Below are 25,562 nucleotides of genomic sequence, written 5' to 3' on the forward strand. Positions count from 1 at the left end.
TATAAATTTTGTCTTTTCATTTCTTCTCATTTTTTTCTTTTTTTGAGTCACACATTCTGTGTTCTTTAGGTTAAAAAATTTTTTTTTCTCCAAGTTCAGACGATTATTTTTCAAATCCAGATATAATCGTTCATTTCATTATGATTAACATGTTAACAAAATGTTCTGACATAATTCTACAAGAATTGTGTTTTTTGAAAACAAAATATTCCGTATTTTTGTGGAAAATGTCAACGCCTAAGGTGAAAAAAGAAACAATAATGAATGAGATGCAATAACAAGGGTAGAACCTCGTGCTAAAAAAAAATTTGTAGTTTTCTGAACAAAATTAAGTAAGATCAAGTATTTGTATATGTAATAAAAAAAAATTGCTTCCCTGTGTCATCTTTTTTATCTGATTAATGCTATCTAATCTGGAAATAATGCTATCTATCTACACTAGGTTATCCACACTGGGTTGCTAACTATCTACAATTTTTTATTGCATTTACAGAAGTACTAGATCTTATAGATAATAGGGGTGAGAGGATTTGAAATCTAAAAGTTCGGAAAACTACCATTTTTTTTTTCAAAATGATATTTTTATTTTATTTTATTGTTTGCCTGGGTTTTCAAATTTATAAAGAACGCATAGATTTGTATACATATACTTAGCTGCCAACTTTGGCAGCCACTGTCGGTTGAGAAATGATTTTCCTAGTGGTAGCTTCATTAGCGTTTTGGCGTATAAAATCTTGCAGGTTAAAGCTTAAAAAACAATTTTTTTTAACTAACTCGACGTATCAATAATTTAAAAAAAAGTACAGATGAGATCTATTTTATGGATCTATTTTTATAACTATGCTTATAAATTAATAAGCTTATATATATATATATATATATATATATATATATATATATATATATATATATATATATATATATATATATATATATATATATATATATATATATATATATATATATATATACGAAAACATAAGGCATTAACACATCCCATCATAAACTGAAATATATTATCGCTTTCTTCTCACCACTCCCTACGCAGCAGAGAAGTGTGGAGACACTTAGCATTCACTCGGGTGATTTGTAAGAAATCCTAGTTAGGAACGTGTTACCAAATTTTATAAAAAAAATTGCATAGCAGTTCAAAATCTTATGGAACAAAAAACAAAACAGAAAAATAATTGTTCCCCAAAGAAGTTTTTAATAACTTGAAAATATAAAACGATTATGAAAAAAAAAAGAAAACTAAATATTTAGGTTCTTTTAAAATTTATAGGCTCAAAAATATTTAGGTTATATTTATATGATCTTATCAACAAATAAATTAGTGCCAATTGTTTCTTCCCACGGCGATCCCCCAATGTTTTTGATTTTAAATTATCATGTGTATATTTTTAAACACGTTCGAAAAATAAGAAATTTTGAATGGTTGAAATTTAATATTTTATAAAAAAAAATTAGAACGGATTAAGTGAATTGCATATTTTTTTCCAAATATAATGCCAATAACTTAAATATGATTTGATGTTCTTTTTATTTCTACAATTCAGAAAAAATTGTTAATTTAGCAACAAAATTTTCACTTTTCAGCCATAACGCAGCTAACGCTTCCAAGAAAACCTAATAACGAATCCCAATTGTATCCTTTACCAAGGTAAGACTATTTTTTAATACAAGAATTGAAATGTGTTGTTTATACTAAGCATTCATTCAAAAAAAATGTTGAACAAATTTTTATTTACTTTACATATGAGCCGCTCAGAAGCCAATGCGGTTAAGTCCATTTTTTGATATTTTCTGATTTTTGGAAATTTTGATGAAATAAATAATAATCTTCTTAATTATTAAAGGATTTACTCTTTGGTTACTTTTTTCTAGGTTAGACAGTCCTTTTTTTAATAGCTTCTGAATATATTGTATAATAATTTCAGAAGCCATTGTGAATAAGTCCACCTTTTATCAATATTTTTTTACATAAACTTTGAAATAAAAATTAAATTCTTCTTCTTCTTTCGATATTTGTTGGTAACACTGAAAAGCAAGAAATTCATAGTAAAAAAAAAACAAAAATAGGTAGGCCAGTAAATTTAAAAGATATAACTCAACCTATATTATATCCTAATGGCAGAACAACTTCAAGCGAACCAAAAAAAAGACATCATGTGTTTATTAAAGTATATACCTCCAATTAAACACGACTTTTACAGGACATTAACCCCTTGGGGACGGGTGATTCAGAAAAGCGTTCGTACAAAATCAGAATCAATTTGTAGTTAAATAAAAAACGGTAACTTAAATGTAGTCGTTACTAATTTGACAGACTTACTTTGTTTTTACTTTAATTATTGTTAGCTTAATCATATATATAATCAATGTTAATTCAAAGTAAAACTAAATAGTTTTATTTTGAACAAAGTAATGGTGAGTTAAATAAATCAAACAATTATAACTCCGCCCACAAATAAACTGCTAAAGAAATACTTTGATTACCAGTTTTATCTTCTTACCCTGATTCACTCGGTTTTATGCTGGCACGTATTTGTGACAGTCGGCCCGAAAGGGTTAAGGTCAACACGTGGAGATCAAGATTTACATTTAAATAACTCGGAAGAAGATGATGTTTGTTATGATGAATAAACATAAAACTTATGACAATAAATGTTATTTTATTATTTTTACATAAATTTCTTATCTTTTTCAGCTGCCAAAAGGTATAAGTCCTAAAACTTTTAAGATGCTGTCATTATTTCAATAAATACTTACGTTTTTATTTACACATCCAGTACATATCTTGTTTTCTTGCAGAGTTTACACCTCGAAAAAAGACTTTATACACTTCTCTAATTAAATTAATAAACCAAGAATTTTAAAAACTAATTTATCAAAAAACATTAATTTTCTCAATTTTTGTGTTTTGGACTTAACCACATTGGCTTCTGAGCGACTCATATGTGGGTGATCCTCACGAAACATGACAATTTACAGTCTCTTGCTCCAAGAACTAATACTAAAAAGTTAAATGCTATAAAATGGCAAATTTGTCATTATCCTGGCTGTCATTTTCCTGGCTTATGAATGCCAGGATATTGAAGTGTTACCATAAAATTTTTTAAACAGTTGAATGTAAAGAGAGAAAGCAAATATTAACCTAATACCAAGTTTATATGAGATTGTAATATGTTTGAATGCAATCAAAGTTATTTTTTTTTGTTTAAGGATTGATTATTGCACACAATTTTATTCTGTACATATCAGCAACATAAACAATTTTGATTCTTTCTACAGTAGAAAAAAAAGAATTAATTTAAGCAATTTATGGTCCATCTAACATAAAGGCTTAAGTTGAATTACTTACTATTAGCTTAAAATGGCTGTTTTTTAAACTTCTAAGCTAATATGTCATTTTCTTGGCATTCAAGATTTGGTGAATTTTTATTTCTCTTCTTCTTGAGTAAATATCAATAAACTACATTGCTGTCTGTAAGATATTAATAAATGTAACTAAATAAGTATACAAAAAAAATTTAGATTATTTTAAAGACTTTAAATTTGAAGATATTTTTTGGTCCGAATTGTCATGTTTCCAAAGAATCACCCATGTACATACATATAGAGAATCTCTCCTTCAGCAGCAAATGTTTCGGATTGATTTCTGCATACGTTTTATTTATTATTTCCTCATTTATTTATTTATTTGCAGCATTCCGGAATTTAAGGAAAAGGAAATCAGGGAAGCAAATGCTTTGGATTGATTTCTGCATACGTTTTATTTATTATTTCCTCATTTATTTATTTATTTGCAGCATTCCAGAATTTAAGGAAAGGGAAATCAGGGAAGCAAATGTTTCGGATTGATTTCTGCATACGTTTTATTTATTATTTCCTCATTTATTTATTTATTTGCAGCATTCCGGAATTTAAGGAAAGGGAAATCAGGGAAGCAAATGTTTTGGATTGATTTCTGCATACGTTTTATTTATTATTTCCTCATTTATTTATTTATTTGCAGCATTCCGGAATTTAAGGAAAGGGAAATCAGGGAAGCAAATGTTTTGGATTGATTTCTGCATACGTTTTATTTATTATTTCCTCATTTATTTATTTATTTGCAGCATTCCGGAATTTAAGGAAAGGGAAATCAGGGAAGCAAATGTTTTGGATTGATTTCTGCATACGTTTTATTTATTATTTCCTCATTTATTTATTTATTTGCAGCATTCCGGAATTTAAGGAAAGGGAAATCAGGGAAGCAAATGTTTTGGATTGATTTCTGCATACGTTTTATTTATTATTTCCTCATTTATTTATTTATTTGCAGCATTCCGGAATTTAAGGAAAGGGAAATCAGGGAAGCATTGCTAGATGAAGTAACATCCCACTGTTGTTATGGCAGCAAAGCAGCTAAAAACATGCAATTTACGAGCATTAAGCATTCAATAGCATTTCAGGTAAATGTAGTATTTTTTAAGCGCAATAATTCTGTTAAAAATTTACCTTTGTCACTGCAAAATGTCAATATATTTATGCTATTTATTTTTTTCCAGTATGCTTTGGAAACATTCACTGAAAAGAGAACCACCAATTGGATTACAGAGCCTTATTGCAGTTAGTATCCTTTAACAAAATATGTTCTGATTGCATTTATAATACGGTATTAACATTACATCCAGTTTTCCCCCAAATATTAAAAGTTATAGTAAAGTAAATGTTTTTGCATGTAACTTTTAGTACACTGTACCACAAAATAAATAAATAAGTAAATAAATAAATAACTATAAACAATTAAAATTTGGAAAGGTACAACAGTCAAATGGGATCAAAGGAACTGTAAAAATAATAATGTTTCCTACTCAAAATTAAATTCATCGCATAAAATTAGATATATTTGATAAACAAAGGGGCTGATTCCGGATAACGGTGAGTAGTGATGAAAAATGGGTGGGAGGTCACATTCTGGCCCAATAAACCTCCGTTAAGCGGACATTCATGGGACCAAAAAATTTGTCCGTTTATGAGAGTTGTCCGTTTACGGGAAGGGTACCCTAATAACGAAATTTAACACCGTAAATTGTTTTTAGAATATTCTTAAAGATGCAGAAATAATTAAATAATATCTACAAGGATACCGTAAATATCTACAAGAATATTTATTTAAACAATAAGAAATATATAAAAGATATATAAAAAAGATAAAAAAACGAAGATTCCTTATATAATCCTTTTTTTTAAGATATAAAGAATCTTCTTTTCCTATCTTAAAAAAAAAAGATTCTTTATATATTCTTTTTTATATAATAAATATAAAAAGAATATTTAAAGAAGTTTGATATAAATACATAATTCTGGATGTAGCTAGAGATAAATAAATGTAATTTTCCTATTAGCATAGATACTCAAGTTAGACATATGATACCAAATAGGAGCGTACTGTCCTCAGTCCGTTTCAATTATTAGGTTCACATCCCCTTACACCTACTAATCATTTGATAGGGAACATGGTTAATACCTTCTTGGAAAGTAAACCTCCCATGATTCACAGAAAGAAAAGTAAGTCATGAGGACCTATGGAGATGATTATTCACAATTGATCAGCTATCAAATGTCTGAATAAATGTTTCATTTGCATAAACGACTCAAAGATTATACTTCTGTTCTCTTTTTTTTTACCCCAGTTGTGTTAAATACAGTCTTCAAATTGATAAGAAAGTTAAAGAAATTTTCTATGGGGAAGAAGCATTGAGAGAAGTCATTTCAACTTGAGGGGTCTCATAACCTGTGTGGTCCAGATGAAAAGATCAAAAGATGCCGATGTCAGAATTATTTCAGGAGTGCAGTACCATTTTCTCTCCTTTCTTTACAAAGATAAGGCAAGGTGACAGGAGAAAGATTGATTTTTCGGTGGTGAAATAGCTTAACAATATTTTTAGTTATGGATAAGGCAAACAGTTTTATTTACATGCTTTAAAAATGGTGTAAAGTTGCATTTTTTTAGCTTGCAATTTATTTAGAAAAAGTAGTGTCCGGTTTGTAGAGATAAAAAACAACGTTTCAGGATCAAAATGACTGTCCGCGTCCGGTTACGGGAGTGTCCGCTTTGCGGAGAAAGTACGTAATGGTTTATCCATAGAAGACTCCCGGGGAATTAAAAATATGTCCGTATTGAGAGGCGTCCGTTTTGCAGGAGTGTCCATAACAGGAGGTTTCACTATATATTATTAGTTATTTATATGTTATAGTTAAATTATTAGTTAATTACAGTCAGTTAAATTATTGTGATGAGGCTGGACTTTCATGTCCTCTTTTAAGTATCTGGCTTTTTATACAGATGATAAAATTATTTACAAGTCATGATGGTAAAAAAAATTTTAAGTCAAATTCTATGAAACAAAAGTGAGGTACTTAAGTATACATTTTGTTACCATTAGAAAATATTGTCAGCAATCGTTACGGAAATTTTTTTGCCAGTTGGAAGGTGTGGTTAAAGAGAAAATTTCTTTTTTTAAAATCGTTTTCACACATTCTTTTGGATTGGGCTAACTTTATCTATGTAGCAAATACCCAACGAATAATCGAACAGTTAGCCCAATTTGATGCCCAACGAACAGACCAACGATTAGTGGAATCCAAAACTCAAAATACACAAACGATTAGCAGAGTTCGATACCCAACGAATATATTAAGGATTATTAGAATTCGATACCCAACGAATACACTAACGATTAACAGAGAATTCGATATCCAACGAATGGATTAAGGATTATTAGAATTTGATAGTCTCCGAATATTTTAACAATTAGCAGAATTCGATACCCAACGAATAGATTAAGGATTATTAGAATTTGATACCCAATGAATACACTAACGTTTAACAGAATTTGATACCCAACGAATAGATTAAGGTTCAGCAGAATTCGATACCCAACGAATAGATTAAGGATTACTGGAATTCGATACCCAACGAGTACACTAACGATTAGTAGAATTCGATACCCAACGAATGGATTAAGGATTATTAGAATTTTATCCCCAACGAATACACTAGCGATTATCAGAATTCAATACCCAACAAATAAACCAACCATGGGCGGATCGTGAATTTGTGGGGCCCTGGGCTGAAACTACTTTGGGGTCCTAATAGCCGTTTTGTCAAAAAACTGTTTTCTATAGGAATGTAGATAAGTATATAGAAAAAAATAGGACAGTAAATTAATCTTATTTATTTATTTATTTTTTTTGTCTATACAAACAGCAACTGTACAACATTATTGCAAAAGAAATAGACAGGTTATGTGTAGTTATGTTATATAAATTATAAAGCAACCTTTCTGCATTTTGGAGCTGCAAATTCCTTTATTTACTCATCACATTGTAAGTCCTTCGTTAAATCACAATTTATGGAAAGAACTGATTAATGATTTAGTCGATGGTTCGACATTGTTGTCCTATATTTGTTTTCTATTTATGACATCCTGGAGAGAGAGCGCTCAGCTTCACAGCTAGTAATTGGCAAAAGTTAAAAAAATCTTTAAGACAGTGTAGCAATTTGGGAAAACATAAACAAATTTATTTTCATAAATTAGCATAAAAATTTCACTGCAAGAGGTGTAAGACTCTGGCTTAGACTGAAGTAAATAAGATTTTAACTGAATGCACTCATTCACTAAATGCTCGTCTACGTCATCTGGATAATAATCAACATTATTACGTACACTTTCCAGATTTCCATATTTTTGTCTTGCAAATCCATTAAAAATTTGAATTTCTTGTTATACATCTCATAGACTTGACTCCTTTTATTTAAATCCATAATCAGCTTATCCAACGCAACGTTTAAAGTGTCTCTTTTAAATTTTTCTGCTCCGTATACTGAGAATTTATCTGTAGACTTATCTGAAATTTTGGAGTAATGCGTCTCTTGTTTATGTCATTGTAGTCTATTCCCACACTAGTACTTAATTCTTTAGCTTTCTCTCCGTATTCCTTTAGCTTCTGATCTGATTGGTGCCTTATGTTTTTCACGAGGTCTTTTAATGATACAATTAATTTGTTGCCTTCACAAATATCTTGTTGCCTTCACGTGTCAACCACACTAACATTGATTTCTTATATTCATTAGAATTTTCATGATTTTCTAAACAAGTTCCTATGTGTTTCCAATCAGAAATTCCGGTTGTGTATTGAGAAGAAATTTTAGAAAAAAGTTTGCAAGTCAAACAAAAAACAGTACCAACCCTGATTGAATAACATAACCAAGATCTTTCCAATGATTGACCATTTTTCATTTTCTTAATGAAATACCTATTTGAAAATGTTCTGTTTTGTTCTTTGCATTTCTATATTGAAGCTGAATATATATTTTTCGGATCTTTATTTTGAAAGTCAGTCATTTCATGTGAGAGTATGTCATTAATAAAATCCTTATTTAGCAATTCTGACCACAAGCCCACGTCAACATATTTCTCAAACTTAATATTCTCTAAATTTCTTTCCGCCTCGGTATTACCGTCCTCTTGCTGAACACCAATATAGTTTTCAGTGGGATCAGGGGGTTTCTGGTAGTCAAGACAGTTATTAGTAAACTAAACAAGTTTGTCACTTTGACGACGAGAACAGAAGTGTGGGAAAAAAACAAAATTGCATCGGGCGTTAAGCGGCGCTGCGGGAAGTCCCCCATAATAGACGCGAAAAAATACACTGACCAAAAACAAGCGACGGGTAATTCCCTGTTCCGTTCGATAGACGCGCACATGCATGGGTTGATTGATCTCAGGGTTGCCTACCTTATAATATATATTTTTTTTAATATTAGATATTTTTTTTAATTCAAAGTATCACATATTGTTTCCAGTGGGGACTGGGGCCCTTTATATCCACGGGGCCCTGGGCTGCAGCCCAAAAAGCCCTTAAGTAGATCCGCCCCTGAAACCAACGGTTAGTGGAATTTGCTATCCTGTGAATAGGCCAACGATTATTACAATTCGATATGAAATGTATTGACCATAGGTCAGTAGAATTCAATAATTAACATTTCAACACTGTTGTGATTTGTTAAAGCGTCACTCGCTGTTGCTGTATTGTATATTTTTCAGGATTAATTTCGTGAAAATACTTACTTTCTTTGCAGTTCAGAATGGGTTTATTGATAGGCAAGATGATAATAACCCACCTCCAGACCTATGGGATGTTCCAGCTCAACCTAAAATTTACTTCAAAAATTGCGTGTATCAACAAGAACTACCCCACACCGCTGCTGTCGAGACCTGCGATGAATGCGACGGAGAGGGAAAGTACGAATGTCCAACCTGTCTTGGACAAGGATGGGTAAGTACATAAGATTTCATTTGTGTCAAAATTGAAAAAATATTCGATTGGAAGATCGAAAAGTATTTTATTTTAACAGCACAGATTTGGTTGGTGTCGCAGATTTAGTTTTCGATTCTATAAAATTTAAAATCGTATCGTTTTGCTCGATAATCATAGCAACTTCCTCGAAAATTTTGCTTCTTTAAAAAATAAAGCATTGTTGCTACAGCCTAATGTGGGCCAGGGAAGTCATAGGCTCATGCTCACCCACATTGTTTACTTCCCTAACAAACAGGCAGTGGCGTGAAGTAGTGTTTGAATGCCCGGGTCGAACTCCTTGATTAGATGCCCCTGAGCAAATGGATACCCCTCTTAAAGGCATTAAGTATAAGCATTTCTCCAATTTTTAAACAATTCTGAGAACCACGTGGAAGTAATTCTTATGAAATTCCAAATTTCACAAAATAATAGGTAGCTTAAAAATACATAACTTGAAATTGCCTATAAATGATTCTGATCACTAAAACATTAAAATGTTCAATAATCTAAATAAAATTTTAAAAAATAGCTTATTTTTAAAAAATTCTGCTGCAGTTTATTTAGCAATCGATAAAATCTACTCTAAAAAAAGCTGGCAACAGTGGTAAATCATCCTCCACTTAATCAATAATTCTGTGTTCTACGTGGAAGTAATTCTTATGCAATTCTGCATTTTAATTTAAGCGTGACGAAATAATTGGTAGTACAAAAATATATGCCCTAAAATTGTCTATAAATTATTTTGAGTAAAAGAACACTCATTAAAAAAAAAACATGAATAAAATTCCAAAACAGCTTTGCGCAATTTTTAAAAAATTCTGCTGCTTTTAATACCATAAGATGATATCCCCTCTTAAAGGCATTAAGTATAAGCAATTCTTCAATTTTTCAACAATTCTGAGATACACGCGAAAGTAATTCTTATGTAATTCCGAATTTTACAAAATAATAGGTAGCCTAAAAATACATAACCTAAAATTGCTTACAATGATTCATATCATAAAAACGTTAAATATTCAATAATCAAAATAAAATTTAAAAAATAGCTAGCTTATTTTTACAAAATTCTGCTGCTGTTAATATATCACTGGATAAAATCATATCTAAAAAAAGCTGGCAACTATGGTAAATCATCCTCCATTTAATCAACAATTCTTCGTTCCACGTGGAAGTAATTCTTATGCAGTTCTGCATTCTATTTTAAGCGTGACTAAATAATTGGTAACGCAGAAATACATGTAAGCAGCTTTATGACATAAGTTTAACAAATGAATAATTTATAAGTATTGAAGCTTTGGGATATCAGAGAAGAAGTCAAGTTTGTTTATAAAGCTGGCTTAGGATTATCATTTTCGTGATTTTAATCCATGGTATGTTTTCCCACTGCACAAACTTTGTAGATTTCGTGATTATGGTTCGACAACATTGATTTCTGATTGGCTTAGAGATAACGACGTATGAGATTTGACTTTTAATATGATATGCACTTGAATTAAATAATAGTTCCACTGCTCTTTACTAAGTATATCGAAGTCTGATAGGTAAGCTTTTGCACATTGTCCACTGTTCTTAACTTCTTGAATTGCAATTTAACTTCTGCTTTCTATTTGTTGCAACGTATTTCTTTTATATTTTTTATCGGAATTCCTTTTTTTTTTTGAAAATTTGTGTGAACTATTTTTTTTTTTAAAGAAATATTAACCTTTCCTTCTTGTTAAGAACATTGTGAAAAAAATCATTAATAGTATCCTTGCTTTTTTTTAAACATTGATAATTTTAGTAAACTTGAGATGAAATTAGGCAGAAGTATGTTAATATACTTTGATCAAGATTAAAGTTATCAATAATTTCTGTATAACCTACTGGTCAGTTTAGAGTTTGCGAGCTCTTAACTCAGCTACATGATTAATATATCAATAATCGTAAAAGAGTTAATATAATGAATTGAAAAATTTTATTAATAAAATAATAAAGAGAGATGATTGACTTTAGATTTTAAAATACTATTAACATTATCGCCATTTCTATTTCTGCCTATCTTCCTAAACTGGACCAAAAAATTTAAATTTTTAGTTAGTAGCCAATAGCCGGAAGACTAATAACTTAGTAGCCACATTTACTAAAACCTATCGATATCAATAGGTCCTTTTCATTTAATAGCCCCATTTCGCAAACTGTTTTTTTTTGTTGAAGCTTGGATTAGATTATATTTTTTTAAAAAAAACTCCTGTTTGAAATAATCTCCAGCCATAAAAATTTAATTTAAAAATAAAAATAATATAACTAAGTGACAAAATTTAGTTAAACATTGTGACTTTAAAGAACTTTATTTAAAAATACTTGGAGTGGCAAAATACATTTAATGTACGCATTACAACTTTAAATTATGTGAATTATTAAAGAACTCTTCCTCCACACGAATCTCTTCATCATAAATCGATGGATTCTGAAGGTGAAAATTCCTGCACTCCTATTTGAAAATTCCTGCACTGATGTCTTCCTGTATTGATGGGAAAAAGCAGGGCTCGAAAAAACTCAGAAATTTTACCCGTCCCCGAGGACCAACAATGCATTGCCAACAATGTCCAACAATGTACCCGTTCTCCTTTGAAACTAACTCGTCGCTTCTAAATAAATAAAAATATTATTTTTTATTATTTATTACAAACATTTATATAAATTACACAATGAATTAGTAGCTACTAGGATTACATTATACAGTAATAAAAGAAATACTAGGTTACTAATAGTAAAACATAGTATTTCTTTTATGAAATAATTTATATCTTTTATGAAATAATTTAAATGACAAAGGTCAAGTTATCTGGAATGTCAATTTATCCGAGGGTACTGCGTTTTTTAACTGAATCAAATATGACGTTTGCCAGTTCCACAATCAAGCCTATGATTTACAGAGGTTTCTGCACAGAAACCTGAAAGGGGTTTTCCATTTAGGTGGATGTTCATAATTGCGTTTAACGCTTGCGTAATGTGTTTTTTTGTAAGTTCATTGCTGAAAAATCCCTTTCAACTGCTGCAGTACTCCCAGACAGAGGAAACATCAATTCCATCATACGCAGTATGTTGCTGTATTTCTATATTAGAGGGTCATTTTAGAAGTGAGGCGCTAGACTCTTGTAAGATAACAAAAATTGAAAGTGTATCACGAACATTAACGGGAAAATGGCCGTCCGCGCGGACGTCTGATTCGCGAAATTCGTTGTCCGTGGGAAATTTTTGACTGCCGAGGACGGGCGGTTTTTCGAGGCCTGGGAAAAAGTATCCGGTTGTTAAGTTAATTTAAATCGCCACTTTTTTTCGTTGATTCGCCACGTGACGAGTGGTTATTTTCAGGTCTATCTTCAACTATTTATGATAGCGTGATCCAATGGACGCCACATGAGACACAGCTATTTATTTATAAGGATCCTACCTATTTTTACGCAAAAAATATTTTAACTCAACATTTGGTAAAAGGTTATATTCGCTGCTTTAATTGATCGAATTGTTTATATTTCAACTCTCTAGAGACCAACATTTCGTTTTTTTAACCCCACTTCTTTGTAGGAGAAATATACAAACTGGTATCCCAATTATTTCATTATTAAATTTCATCTCACAGAGACAAAGCAATGCTATCCACCGTGATATGTAGTTAAAAATATACGAACTTTTAATTTGGATTTGTAATCATAAAAGTGTAGTTTTTTCCCCTTTTTAATCCATTTTCGGACAAAGGTGCATACGCACTATTTCAATAAATATATTTTTACTAGGAGGCTCCGCCCCCTGCTCACTAACACTCGCCAACCCCCGAGAATTGCTACGCAATCCTATGTGGTTCACGCCGTGAACCATGGCTCGCTGTACTCGCTCGCCAATGAACACAATGTTCTAGCACAAAGACATAGTATATTATCATCAAAGACATAGTATTGTACTTATGTAGAAGAATTCTATCAATGTTCTTATTGGCTTTTAAAAAAGTATATTAGCTATTTAGATTGTACATGGTGATAAAATCAAAATATTAGCTAAATGAGAAACATATTAGCAAAATAAATTATCAAATATTGCAGTTACTCACCTAAATTCAACTAAATGTGTATAATAAATTAGTTAATGAAAGAAATTCTGAAAGTTTTAGAAAAAAATTTTATTATTTAAAAATATAAACTTTTAACCCCAACTTTTCCTTGTGAGATAATAACCCTCAAAAAGTCTTTCATTTTCAAGAACTCAAAAAATTGTTTTATCGCCAAATGAAATATTTTTTGGTGATCAGCATTATTGAAATTAATTTCTATATTAATTAACATTTGTGATAAAGTACATAACATTTTAGAACAAAATAAGGATGTTTTACATACAATAAATTAAAATGCATGGCTGTTAGCATTTCCCGAGAAGTACCACGTTGAGGTCGCCATGCTACATTTCTAATCGGGGAGTTTTGATTTTGGCAATTCCCCTTGCCTACTGCCAATAGAAGTTTCAATTAAATTTCTTCCAAAAAACATTTTTTTCTGCAAAGCTTTAAGAAATTAACACTGAACATTTAGAATTTCTTTGAAAACACAATTATAGATTTGGCATCTTGGAGCAATTACTGAAAGGCTGTCAAATGACTTAACTCTTGACAGGCCAACATAAAGTTGTCCATGACTAAAAACTTGTTTAGTCAATACTAAACTGATTTTCTCAAAAGTCTGACCTTGTGACTTATTTATAGTCATGGAGAAGGCCAGACTAATTAATTCCTAATTAAGTGTAAATTAAATATTATCATGTTTTTAGGGCATGAATGTGAATTGAACAACCTGATAATGCTCACTCTGGTTATTTTTTCCGTTTTTAAAAGCGCTATATGTTGAGCCACCTCATGTGACATTTGCCATGTGACATTTTTAGCAGCAATCATTGGTCGATTTTCTAACGTTGCCATTCGGGGAGTTGTAATGAGGCTTTTTTTTGGTGCCGTGTAAGAGAAATATATATATAGATTAACAATGTCACGTATATTTTTCTGCTATTGTCAAGGGTTCTGAAGACATCCTTAAATTACACTCTATAACAAAAAAATCGACGCACCAAGAAGCAATCATCCGATTGCTTTGAAATTTCGTATGCGTGAATGTTCTGAACAGATATGACTGGAATGATGCCGACTGGGGACGTATAGTCTTTAGCGACGAATCCCGCTTCCAACTGTGTCCCGACGATCATCGAAGACGAATTTGGCAGGAAATACCGCAAGAGACCATCCGGGAGCTTTATCAGTCTATGCCACGCCGTGTGGCAGCTTGTATCCAGGCTAGAGCCGGGTCAACACCTTATTGAACTTGTTACTGTAACTCTGCAATAAATTATTCAATTGTTCTGAAATTTTAATCATTTACTATTCTGTAAATTGTCTTCCTGTCCACCAATTTTCGTTTCAATCGGACAACTCCTTCTTGTTGCGTCGATTTTTTTGTTATAGAGTGCATTAGTAATGCGATTGGAGTAAACACTTTCTGATAAGAAATTTTTAAACTATTCCAGTTTTTTTAAAACTTAAAACGGCTCATAACAGATGAAATATTTTGAATATGGGAAATTAGTCCTTTTGAGATTTATCATATGTTTTTATAATGGATAAAAGTTGCAAGTCAGTTTATAATAAAAAGGAAAGAAACAAATTTCAGAAAAAAAACTAGCATTCCATTAAATGGTTAGTTCATTGATTGCCTACAAGCACTGTTTCATTTCTTAAATAGAATATATTTTTTTATACATAAAATTTGTTTGTGTCTTAATGAATGTAATGCAAGCAAATTTCAATGAAAACAATAACAAATTTTATAAAACTTTTACGCTTGGCCTTAAATGGGTTAAAGAAATTTATGTCTGCTATTATAAGAAAATACCCACATAATTTAAATATTCATGCATTACCGTTCTTTTCATAAAATACTTTTTTCACAACAATAAAAATAAAAATTCCTGCATAAATAGGTTCAACTGCTATATATGACAGTCTGGTATATTAAATACAAGGAGAATTTAACTTCTAATTTTACTAATGTTGTTGAAAATTTACAAATTATTGACATTATATTGATTGAATAATCTCAAGCGGTTTTATATACTCTGTATTATATACTTAGCATTATAAGATATACTTGGTATCGTAAGAACTTCGTTCGCTTTAAAAATTAAAGGTGTAAAAATCAAGATGTGTCAAGAGTACAAAAATAAGCTCCCATTTTCTAGACTCTCCAAGCATGAATATTGAGCTTAATATTTTAACCCAATATTGTGGATGCAATATATAAAACAAATAGTTTGGAAGTTCACACAAACTAATAATTCGACATTGATTACATAAACTACATTAGAGAGATAGTAATTAAATCACAACCATTATTCATATTGAAAGTTATTAATTTAACAAAAATATATTAAAGTTACATATTGATTGCCAATTATATTAATTTATATTATATTAATTTTATATTAATTTGCCAAGGTCATATTTAATAAAATATTTTCATGTTATAAGCAAATATTCATATGTGGTATGCAAATAACACAGCATTCCTGCCTTGCGAGTCTTGAGAATGGGTGCATATTCATGAGCGCTCGAAACATGTTTTCTGCCCACATTATATTTAAACTTTGAGCAAATGTTTTTGAGCGTGAATTGTACTTAGCTTTAAGATTAAAAAAACATTTTTAATAAAGATTCAATTTTAGGAGTTTTGTCCTTATTGCCATGGAAACAAGTACAACCCCCTCTACACGGACAGTTTTGATGGTGACTGTAATAAATGTGACAGTGGGGAACGAACGTAAGTTTTAAATTTTTTTATGATATTATATAATGCAAGGTGTCTACATCTCTACTCTACTCTAATTTTAATGTATGACAGTGCTTCCCATCTTGGACATTGCGGTGCCGTTAGACACCAAACTCGATCCCTCATCTCGTACCACGAGAGGGTAGGAGGATTTAACCCCTTAACGATCGGTTAATTTTCAAGAAAACTGTCATAAAAGTGCCTATTTTTTTCATTCAGGGTTACTATGACTTAATGTTGGTTTTCCAGCAAGCAAGGAAAATTTAAGAAATATGTGTTTTAAGCATTAACCCCTTCCTTCTCGCTCCCGTGAAAATGACGGGGTGAGGTCTTGCCCTCTATTTCTCGCTCCCGTGATATTTCCGGGATGGAGTGTTCAGTTGTATCGCGCCAATAATACTGAATTCATTTCTTTTGCCCGGTAACATTATATTTCTCATTTTACACACCAGATGGCAGTACCAGCAAAAGAAATGAATTAGTTTTATTCTTATTGGAGCGTCACTACAGAACACTCCAGCCCGGAAATACCACGGGAGCGAGAAATGGAGGGCAAAACCTCACCCGGTCATTTTCACGGGAGCGAGAAGGAAGGGGTTTTAAAAGAGGTAGGGATCCAGTTTGGGTGCTATTTAATGCAACTTTTGGTAATATTTAACATGCATGTATAAGACCATTTCTATGCTTTTCTAATGCCCAGTTGAATAAATGACTAACTATACTTAATTTTAAAGTTTTACTCTCCATAGAAATTAGTTGAAAGTTCATGCATAACATTTAAAATTGAACTTAAGATTAAACTATAACTAATAAAACCGTAAAACTAACAAATAAAGCTTCCTATTTTTATTTATTTTTTCTTAATTAGATGTTGGGAATGCAATGGAGACGAAGACGTATGCTGCAAGACGTGTACCGGGACTGGAGAAATGAAATCGTACATTAAATTGATGGTAGTATGGTAAGTATGGATAAAAGTGTTAACTAACTCCATAGTAACGTGAGCTTTCGAATTCTAGTTACGTCCATTGTTGGAATCCATTTTTAGAGTGCAGAGCAGGATATACATAATTCTTATTGGTTTGTCATCTGAAGCAAATTAAAGAGGACACTATATCTCTTGGAGAAACGTTTCAAGAATTTTTTTGTTTTATTACCAATGGTAATTTGAAATTTTAAAGTATAAAAAAACAGGCATTCACATAATATTTTAAAGAGTTTAAAGATATGCATTGAAAAACTGCTTTTTTTTTTAAATACTATGTGCGACTATTTATTTTAATAATCGCACATAGTATTAAATAAAAAACGTCTTTTTGAAGTTTTTAATAATTTTATACTTGGATTAAGTGAAGTTAAATTATCTTCAACTTAACTTCAATATTTGGTATTCATGTCCGTGTCATATGGAGATATAGCTGGGCATTGCATTTCTGACATAAGTTTTTATCAAAATTTGAGCTTCAATTCAGTAAAAAAGATATTCAGAGCTGTGGTGGCTCATGGGCTTGCCTTCCAATGAGGTGATCTGAGTTCGAATCCCAACGAAGGCTAATTGATTCGAATTCTGCCCCCAGCTCGCACCGACTACAGTGCTGACGTAAAATATCCTCAGTGGTGGACGGGTATGGGTTAGAGTCCCCTTGCCGTCAAACCAACCGTGGAAGGTTTTCACGGTTTTCTTCTCCATATAATGCAAAAGCAGGTTAGTTCCATCAAAAAACCCTCCACGAAGGCAAATTTCTAATAATACGTGATCCAGGGCTCCTGGATTGGATTCAAAATTACGAAGCTATGGAGTTTAACATTGGTAGTGGTAAATCCAAAGTTGGATAGGCTGTTAATCGACGTCTTTAAAATAAATAAAGAAAAGAAGGATATTCAGATTCTTTAGATCATTGCGCAATTTATTTCTGTTTAATTAGTTATTTAGATATAAATTTTAAAATAATTTAAGATTTTTGTGCTGTATTAGCTGTAAGTCCTCCATATTTTATAACCGTTGTTTATCTGCAGACCCAATTTTTGGGTTTATGCCTACTGATATTCAAATCCGTAGCTTTATAGCTTTGAACTCAATCCAGAAGACTAAGTAACTCCTGAATCAAGAATTGGGGGGAATCTGTCTTTGTGGAGGACTTCGTAATGAAACTAACTCTAATTTGAGTTACATAGAACTATGAAAACCTTCCACGGTTAGCCTGATGGCTAGGGGACTCTAACCCATGATCCGTCCACCACTGAGGATATATTACGACAGCACTGTGGTTGGTGCGAGCCGGGTGCGGAATTCGTATTCACCACCCTTCGCTGGGATTCGAACCCGGTTCACCTCATTGGAAGGAGAACGCTCTATCTTCTGAAACACCACGGCTCAGTCCTATATATTTAGAAAATTGCACTAAACTGCTGTTTCGTTTTTTTGAAAAATATTATGAAAGTTGTTTTAATTGGTCAATGATGACGTTCATCCCACGATGAATAAAAAATGATTTCCGTTTACCCGTCTGAGACTAATATTTGAATAGATTATCATGTATATATATTATCATGCAGAAATGTATACAATTGTTGATAAGCAAATCGATACAGATACGTGTGCCAAATACTTTACTTAACTTATTATATTATATTTGTACCCTTTGTCGATTATATGTGTTGCCTCTAAGGAGTTATCAACAATCATAAATTTTTATACCTTAATAATTAGTAACTACATTATTTGAATAATTTTAAGAAATTTATGAAAACTAGTGGGCTGCTCCCCCTTCTCGCTAACGCTTGCCAACCCCAGAAAATTGCTACGCAATCTTATATGGTTTGCTTAGAAAATCAAGCTCGTTCGCTCGCCACTAACTTAGGTACATTGCAAATGCACAAAATTCAAAACAATCATTCAAATCCATATAAAAACTTTTTTTTATAAAAAAAATTACATATTTTTAGTAAATACTAAGTCATTAAAATAAATTTGAATTCAAATAAATGACATGTAATTGGTTAAACCTATTAGAAATGTGGTATAGTATAATTCGTGATATAAATGAAAAATCGTCAAATTAATTCGTAATATATAAATTCGTGAAAAAAGCGCTTTCGACAAAATACTAAAATAGAGATCTATCGACAAAGACTACTCACTTCTGCCTAGCTTAATAGTATGAGATTGCCGCAGCTGATGCTCTCTGGTTATTTCCGTTTCCGTTTTTAAAAGCGCTATATGTTGAGCCAACTCAACTAGATTTGGCATGTGACATTTTCAGCGGCAATCATTGGTCGGTTTTCTAGCGTTCCCATTCGGGGAGTTGTAATGAGGCTTTTTTTTGTCGCCGTGTAAGAGAAATAGTAACGTAAATAAAACAAAGCAAACGTTGCCACCGGCGGAAAAGAAATACAGACAAAATTTGGGAGCCACGTAAGAGAATTATATATATATTAGATACTGTATTATGTATATTAAATTATATAGTGCTTATATTAAATCAAACAGCATTTTACAGACTCGGAGTGTAAAGGGTTAAATGTCGGCATTAAAAGTGCCATGGGTTTTGCAAGGCAGCCAACTTTCTACGGTTTCTGAGAAAATATTTTCTAGTGGTAGCTAAGTTGGTGTTTTAATATATGATTCTATGTTCGATTATTCGATTCAAAGTTACGAGTCGTATTTTCCACATAACTACACAAAAATTTATGTAAAACTCCACCATGTTCCAGTTCCTAAAATGTTAATAAAATTATCGAAAATTCTGAAAACTTTAGTTTTTAATTGTTCACCACTCTATGAATTATTTTACATAAAATGTAGTAGTTGGCAGCCGTGGGTATGGAGTTGGAGTAGGGTAAAGTACTCTTCAAATCCAAGCATAATTAATTACATTATTAATGAATTATGGCAAATATAGCTAATTAATATGGTAGCAATGGCTCAGTGGTTAAGACACTGAACTGTCATTGTGAAGATCTGGGGTTCGAACCCCAGTTGCGGGTGGAAGCCAACCCAGCTTCAGATCTATGGGTACCAGCTTGTCTGGGAAATAAAAATGTCCTGTGAGCAGTACTGACCATATTACCACTATCATGCCGTTGCTCACGAAATGGTGGAGCCTTAACCATGACACCCCCGGCCCACAATGGACTGTAGCGGAAATGCTTCTCAAAATTATTAGGGGAGCACATGGCTCCCCTAATTTTTTTGAGCAGTGTATAATGCTACCAAAATACATTAAATATACACTGCTCAAATAAATTAGAGGAGCACATGGCTCCCCTAATTTTTTTGAGCAGTGTATTTTTAGAAACTGGTTTTTCGTTTTATTGTGAGATATTAAGAAAGTTTTTTCAATAAGTTGTGTTTTATATTTTTAGAAACTGGTTTTTCATTTTATTGTGAGATATTATGAAATTACTTTCAATTGATCGTATTTTATATTTTTCGAAACTGGTTTTTCGTTTTATTGTGAGATATTATAAAAGTTCTTTCAATTGGTCGTATTTTATATTTTTAGAAACTGGTTTTTCGTTTTATTGTGAGATATTATGAAAGTTCTTTCAAATGGTCGTATTTTATATTCTTAGAAACAGGTTTTTCGTTTTATTGTGAAATATTATGAAAGTTCTTTCAAATGGTCGTTGATGACGTTCATCCAACGCAATGAGTAAAAAATGATTTTTCGCTTACCAAATCTGAGACTGATTTTTCCTGTAATCAAAAATTCTATTTCAGTGCTTTCTTCTCACATAAATATTAAGCAGATAGGGCAAGTTCATCGTATATACACTTTTTGACATGACTCATAGTTTCAGGGTCCGAATTAAAAGGGTTAAATCCTTAGGGCAAAGTTTCCTTGAAATCCAAATACCAGTGTCTATATTATTAATAAATAATGATGAATAGAATTTTCTTGTGCCTTCATACTAAATTCTTAGAATGAAAAATATGTGCTACCAGTTTTTGCTATTTAGTGAAAATATAAATCATTTGAAAAAAGGACTTTACATAAAATTAAATATAAATCTTTAGTCAGTCGAGAATTTACATCTTTTTCTACGTGTAACGGTTTTATCATTAGTCAGTGAAGAAAACTACCTTATGAATGGTTAATGATATTTGATTTTTGACAGATTCTGAGACTGTATATTTCAGAAAAACTTTTATAAGTTTAAGAATTTTTTTTTTAAATGTGACTAATTTTTGTATCAAGAATTACTTGGGCTTTGCCAGCCATTTGGCGCTTAACACATCTAGCCTTCTTCTCCAAACTCGCCGTGTAAACTCAGTAACTGTCATCCATTAAATTGTGCCTTCTTGTAACCCACTTGCATTTGTTTTTGCCACGTCATGTCTCGTCTTCCTCTTTTTCTCCTGCCACCAGGAGCCCCCATGAGATGATTTTTCTCTTGATTTCTTTCCAAATTATATTCTTAGCGAAGAATTGCTATTTGTTAAAAGCGTAGATGTATGTTCTTTCATTAAAGAATTATTAATTACGTTGTTTCGCTAACAAAATTTGATCAAATCAAAGTCAATGAAGAAAACCATATCTTGAATGTTTAATGATGCTTGATTTTTCCAGCTGAGACCTTATTTTAGATGTTAAATAAACAGTTTATCGCCCCATGCTTAAAATATCATGAGAATTATAACACGTATTCAATTTGAACAATACAAAATAATTATATTCTGTCTGAAATTTTTTTCGCCAGTGGCATCGCTGCGTTAATCCCAAGTAGAATAAAAAAGATTTTCATTTATCGTTTGATACTGATTTTTCCTGTAATCAGCAATTGTGTTTCTGTATATTTCGTTCACACAAATATTATATTTTGTAACAGGGGAAAAAATGCCATCTATACTTCATTAAAAGAGTTACTCAAATTTCAAACATTATTAAAAGTTCGCATAAGTGAGAAAAAGGGATATCAGAAATTTTAAAAAAGTCTCAAAGTCTTACATAATATCTGTATACGTACCATTACCTGAGAAGTGTGTTGTTGCATAACATAGATTTAATGACTACATATTTTACGATCCATAATTGTAGGGTAGTACACTTAAACCTACCTAAGGTGACTACTTGTGGAGCAAGGTGGCTGAAAGGAATATAGTACTCGCCTTCCAATGAGGTGCCCCCGGGTTCAAATACCAGCAATAGCGAAGCGATACGAATTCCGCACTTGGCTTGCACCACCCACAGTTCTGAAGTAAAATATCCTCAGTGGCCTCTAGCCGGTTGGTTAACCGTGGGAGATTTTCGTGGTTTTCCTATCCATGTAACGCAAATAAGGTTAGTTCCATCAAAAAGTCCTCCTTGAAGGCAATTTTCTCCCAATACTTGATTCTAGGAGTTTCCTTGTCTTCTAGATTGGGTCCAAAATTACAAGGCTACGGAGTTCAACATTCCTAATCGTGAACTCAAAAAAATAGGGTCAGCTGTTCAACAACGGTTTTAAAATTACTTGCTAGACAACCATCCACGTAAGCAAGTGGTCAGTTTATTAATAAAAAAAAGAAAGAACAGAAAAGGAATAGAAACTAAATCATTAAAATTGCAGTAAAAAATTATTCGCTTCAATGAATACAATTTTCTATCCATTCTTTTAAAATTTAGCTATGTTTGTTTTAGCTAATAAGAGATATGTAATACAGTACAGAACCCGTTATCCGGAAATCAGAAAACCGGAAAACCAAAAAACCGGAACGAAATTCGTAAATTTTCCCGCCATTTTAAAAAAAATTTTTTTTTTTTCCTTATGAGATTTTAGGATTTTTCTTTCTTTTTGGAAAGATGTTTACCTTACTACCATTTTGGAAATAATCATTAGTGTATTACTTCGTTTTTTCTTCTTCTTAAGATTATTTCCAAATATTATTTTTTTAGTTGGGTTTAACAATAAAAAAACGGCTTTTTGTAACGATTCAGAAAACCGGAAAAATCAGCTATCCGGAATAGCGATGGTCCCGATCGTTCCGGATAATCGGTTCCCTACTGTATTTTACTCCTATATATTCATTTATATGATCGGTTTTATCCATGTTTGACTTGGTTTTGGATCATGTTTTAACAGTAAATTTTATTCCATTGTGTTCCTTATGTAATGTTTTACTTTTATGCATTGCTATTACCACGAATGATATGGGTGTTTTATTCACTTTTATGTATATATTGTTTTTACTCTTTTAATTATGATCTTTGTGATTTTCCATGTGTTGGCTGGATTTAGAGTCATGTTTTTAACTGTTGGTCGCTTGTGTTTTATTCTTTTTATACTTTTGTTGATATAATTTCTGATGTTTTATGTATGTTTTATGCATCTACTCTGGTATGCCCTTAAATAGGGCGGTTCGAGATACAAATAAACAATTAGCTGATAAGAGATAGAACTTTAATTAATCGCTTATATTCTTTCACTAAATAAAGACATAGGTTATTCTTGCATTAATCCACACAATTATCATTCTAAATTTATTCTATATAGCGCGATAGATAAATACAAAAAGGACAACAACAAAAGAAGAGAAAAACGGTGAAAATTAAGAAAAATTAATAAGTTAGATTTACTGCGCATAAGCTGCAAGTATATGGAACTTATAAAATAAGTTCAAAATGTAGAGAAAAAATGGAAAAAATTACTGAATACTGAAAAGAAAAAGAAAATTATTTTTAAAAAAAATGTGTTATTTTCTTAATTTAAATTTCTGTAATTTTCCCCATCTTTTCTCCGGATTTTGTATATTCAATATATATATATATCGTTTCTAAAATTTCAAAGAAATAACTGTTTGAATAAGGTCTGTGAAGAAAACCTACATTTGATGGATAAATGATATATTTTACCGGATGCTGAGACCTAATTTTATCATATTTATTTTGAAAAATTATTCTCCCAGATTGTTGACTTAGCTATGTTGAACCTGAATTTGGTTCACAATAGCATAGCTGCCGTTCTTTATATTTTACGGTTAAGTATATTTTAATGGTATCGATATAATAATTGAATTTATATTTATAAACTAGAAGTTTTTGCCCTTTTTTTTTAAATTGTCAACCCTGTCACACCTATATGATGATTAACATGCAAACTTGTAGCTGTAGACTTTATAAAAATTTTAATTTTTCGTTTTTTTCCTTGTCTTTTCGTTTTTAACATAGATTATTATTTAGAAAAAATTATGAAATGATATTTTTAAATAGTTCCCAATTCTGCTATTATATTCTTTTTCATAAGTGATGAAAATGTAGTCAAGCTATGAAAAAGCTATTTTATGAATTATGTAGTTTATCTGAGATGAAAAAAGATATGCATTTTAAAATGTTTTTATGTAGCTTACATTTAATTTTTGCCACTTTTGTCAAAGAAGTTCTTTAAAACTGTTTCATTACCTGATGAAACTACTTGAAACGAAATGTCATCCAAGTGCTTGAAATAAATCTCTGTAATAATTGCTGTAGCATTAAATCTATTGCAGTAATTAGATAGAGAGTAACAGACCATTTGTACGGATGGTTCTCTTAATTTAGAACAAAGCTTCCGTACTTTTTAAAAACCTAAAACAACTGTATGAGGAAAATTAGAGACCTGCTATGAAATTTGCTTTGTGATTTCAAATAATTTCTGAGTTAACAACAGTGATACGTATCATATATCAAGTAAAGTTGATATTTTTATATGAGTCGAGGATATTAATTATTAACTTTTAAGACTGGTCTCACAATTCCTCAAAATATTATGTGAATTACATGCACAGTGCGCAAAAAAAAGAAGAGAAAAATGGATCAGCTTGAATAACTTTTGATCTAATAATCGGATTTTAACATTGTAAAACTCAATCTTAATGTTTCGAAGAAATGACTTCAAATATGATAATTAATTAGTGCGAGTCGCGATGGCTCAGGAAATAGAGCGTTTGCCTTCCAATGAGGTGAATCAGGTTCGAATCCGGCTGGTCGATACGAATTCCGCATCCGGCTTGCACCGACCACAGTACTGACGTGAAATATCCACAGTGGTAGACGGATCATGGGTTAGAGTTCCCTTGCCATCAGACTAACCGTGGGAGGTTCCCGTGGTTTTCCTCTCCATGTAACGCAAATGCGGGTTAGTTCCTTCAAAAAGTCCTCCACGAAGTCAAATTTCTCACAAGACTTGATCCAGCAGTTTCCTTGTCTTCTGGATTGGGTTCAAAATTACAAGGCTACGGTGTTGAACATAAGTAGTCGTAAACCCAAAAATTGGATCGGCTGTTCAACGACGGTTATAAAATAAAATTAACTAGAGCAGGCGATATTTTAAGTTACGAGATCAGACACAAAAACATATTTTCTCTGAATAAACATATCTTTTTTCATATCTATCTCAAGAGAGCGGTCTAAA

General features: G+C 31.5%; 1 protein-coding gene across 1 annotated transcript in view; it reads left to right on the plus strand.

Annotated features, from left to right (window-relative positions):
• Positions 1 to 25,562, plus strand: part of LOC107457435 (protein SSUH2 homolog) — a 45,383-nt gene that overhangs the window by 1,315 nt on the left and 18,506 nt on the right. Inside the window, exons 2-7 of the mRNA XM_043040247.3 lie at positions 1,597 to 1,660; positions 4,325 to 4,454; positions 4,551 to 4,611; positions 9,131 to 9,327; positions 16,087 to 16,181; positions 17,059 to 17,151. Coding sequence (XP_042896181.2) covers positions 1,597 to 1,660; positions 4,325 to 4,454; positions 4,551 to 4,611; positions 9,131 to 9,327; positions 16,087 to 16,181; positions 17,059 to 17,151 — 640 coding nt within the window. The remainder of the gene's footprint in view (positions 1 to 1,596; positions 1,661 to 4,324; positions 4,455 to 4,550; positions 4,612 to 9,130; positions 9,328 to 16,086; positions 16,182 to 17,058; positions 17,152 to 25,562) is intronic.

This window comes from Parasteatoda tepidariorum, chromosome 5 (genome assembly GCF_982258835.1).
Source record: "Parasteatoda tepidariorum strain Cologne lab strain chromosome 5, Ptep-v5.0, whole genome shotgun sequence".
NCBI classification, from domain to species: domain Eukaryota; kingdom Metazoa; phylum Arthropoda; class Arachnida; order Araneae; family Theridiidae; genus Parasteatoda; species Parasteatoda tepidariorum.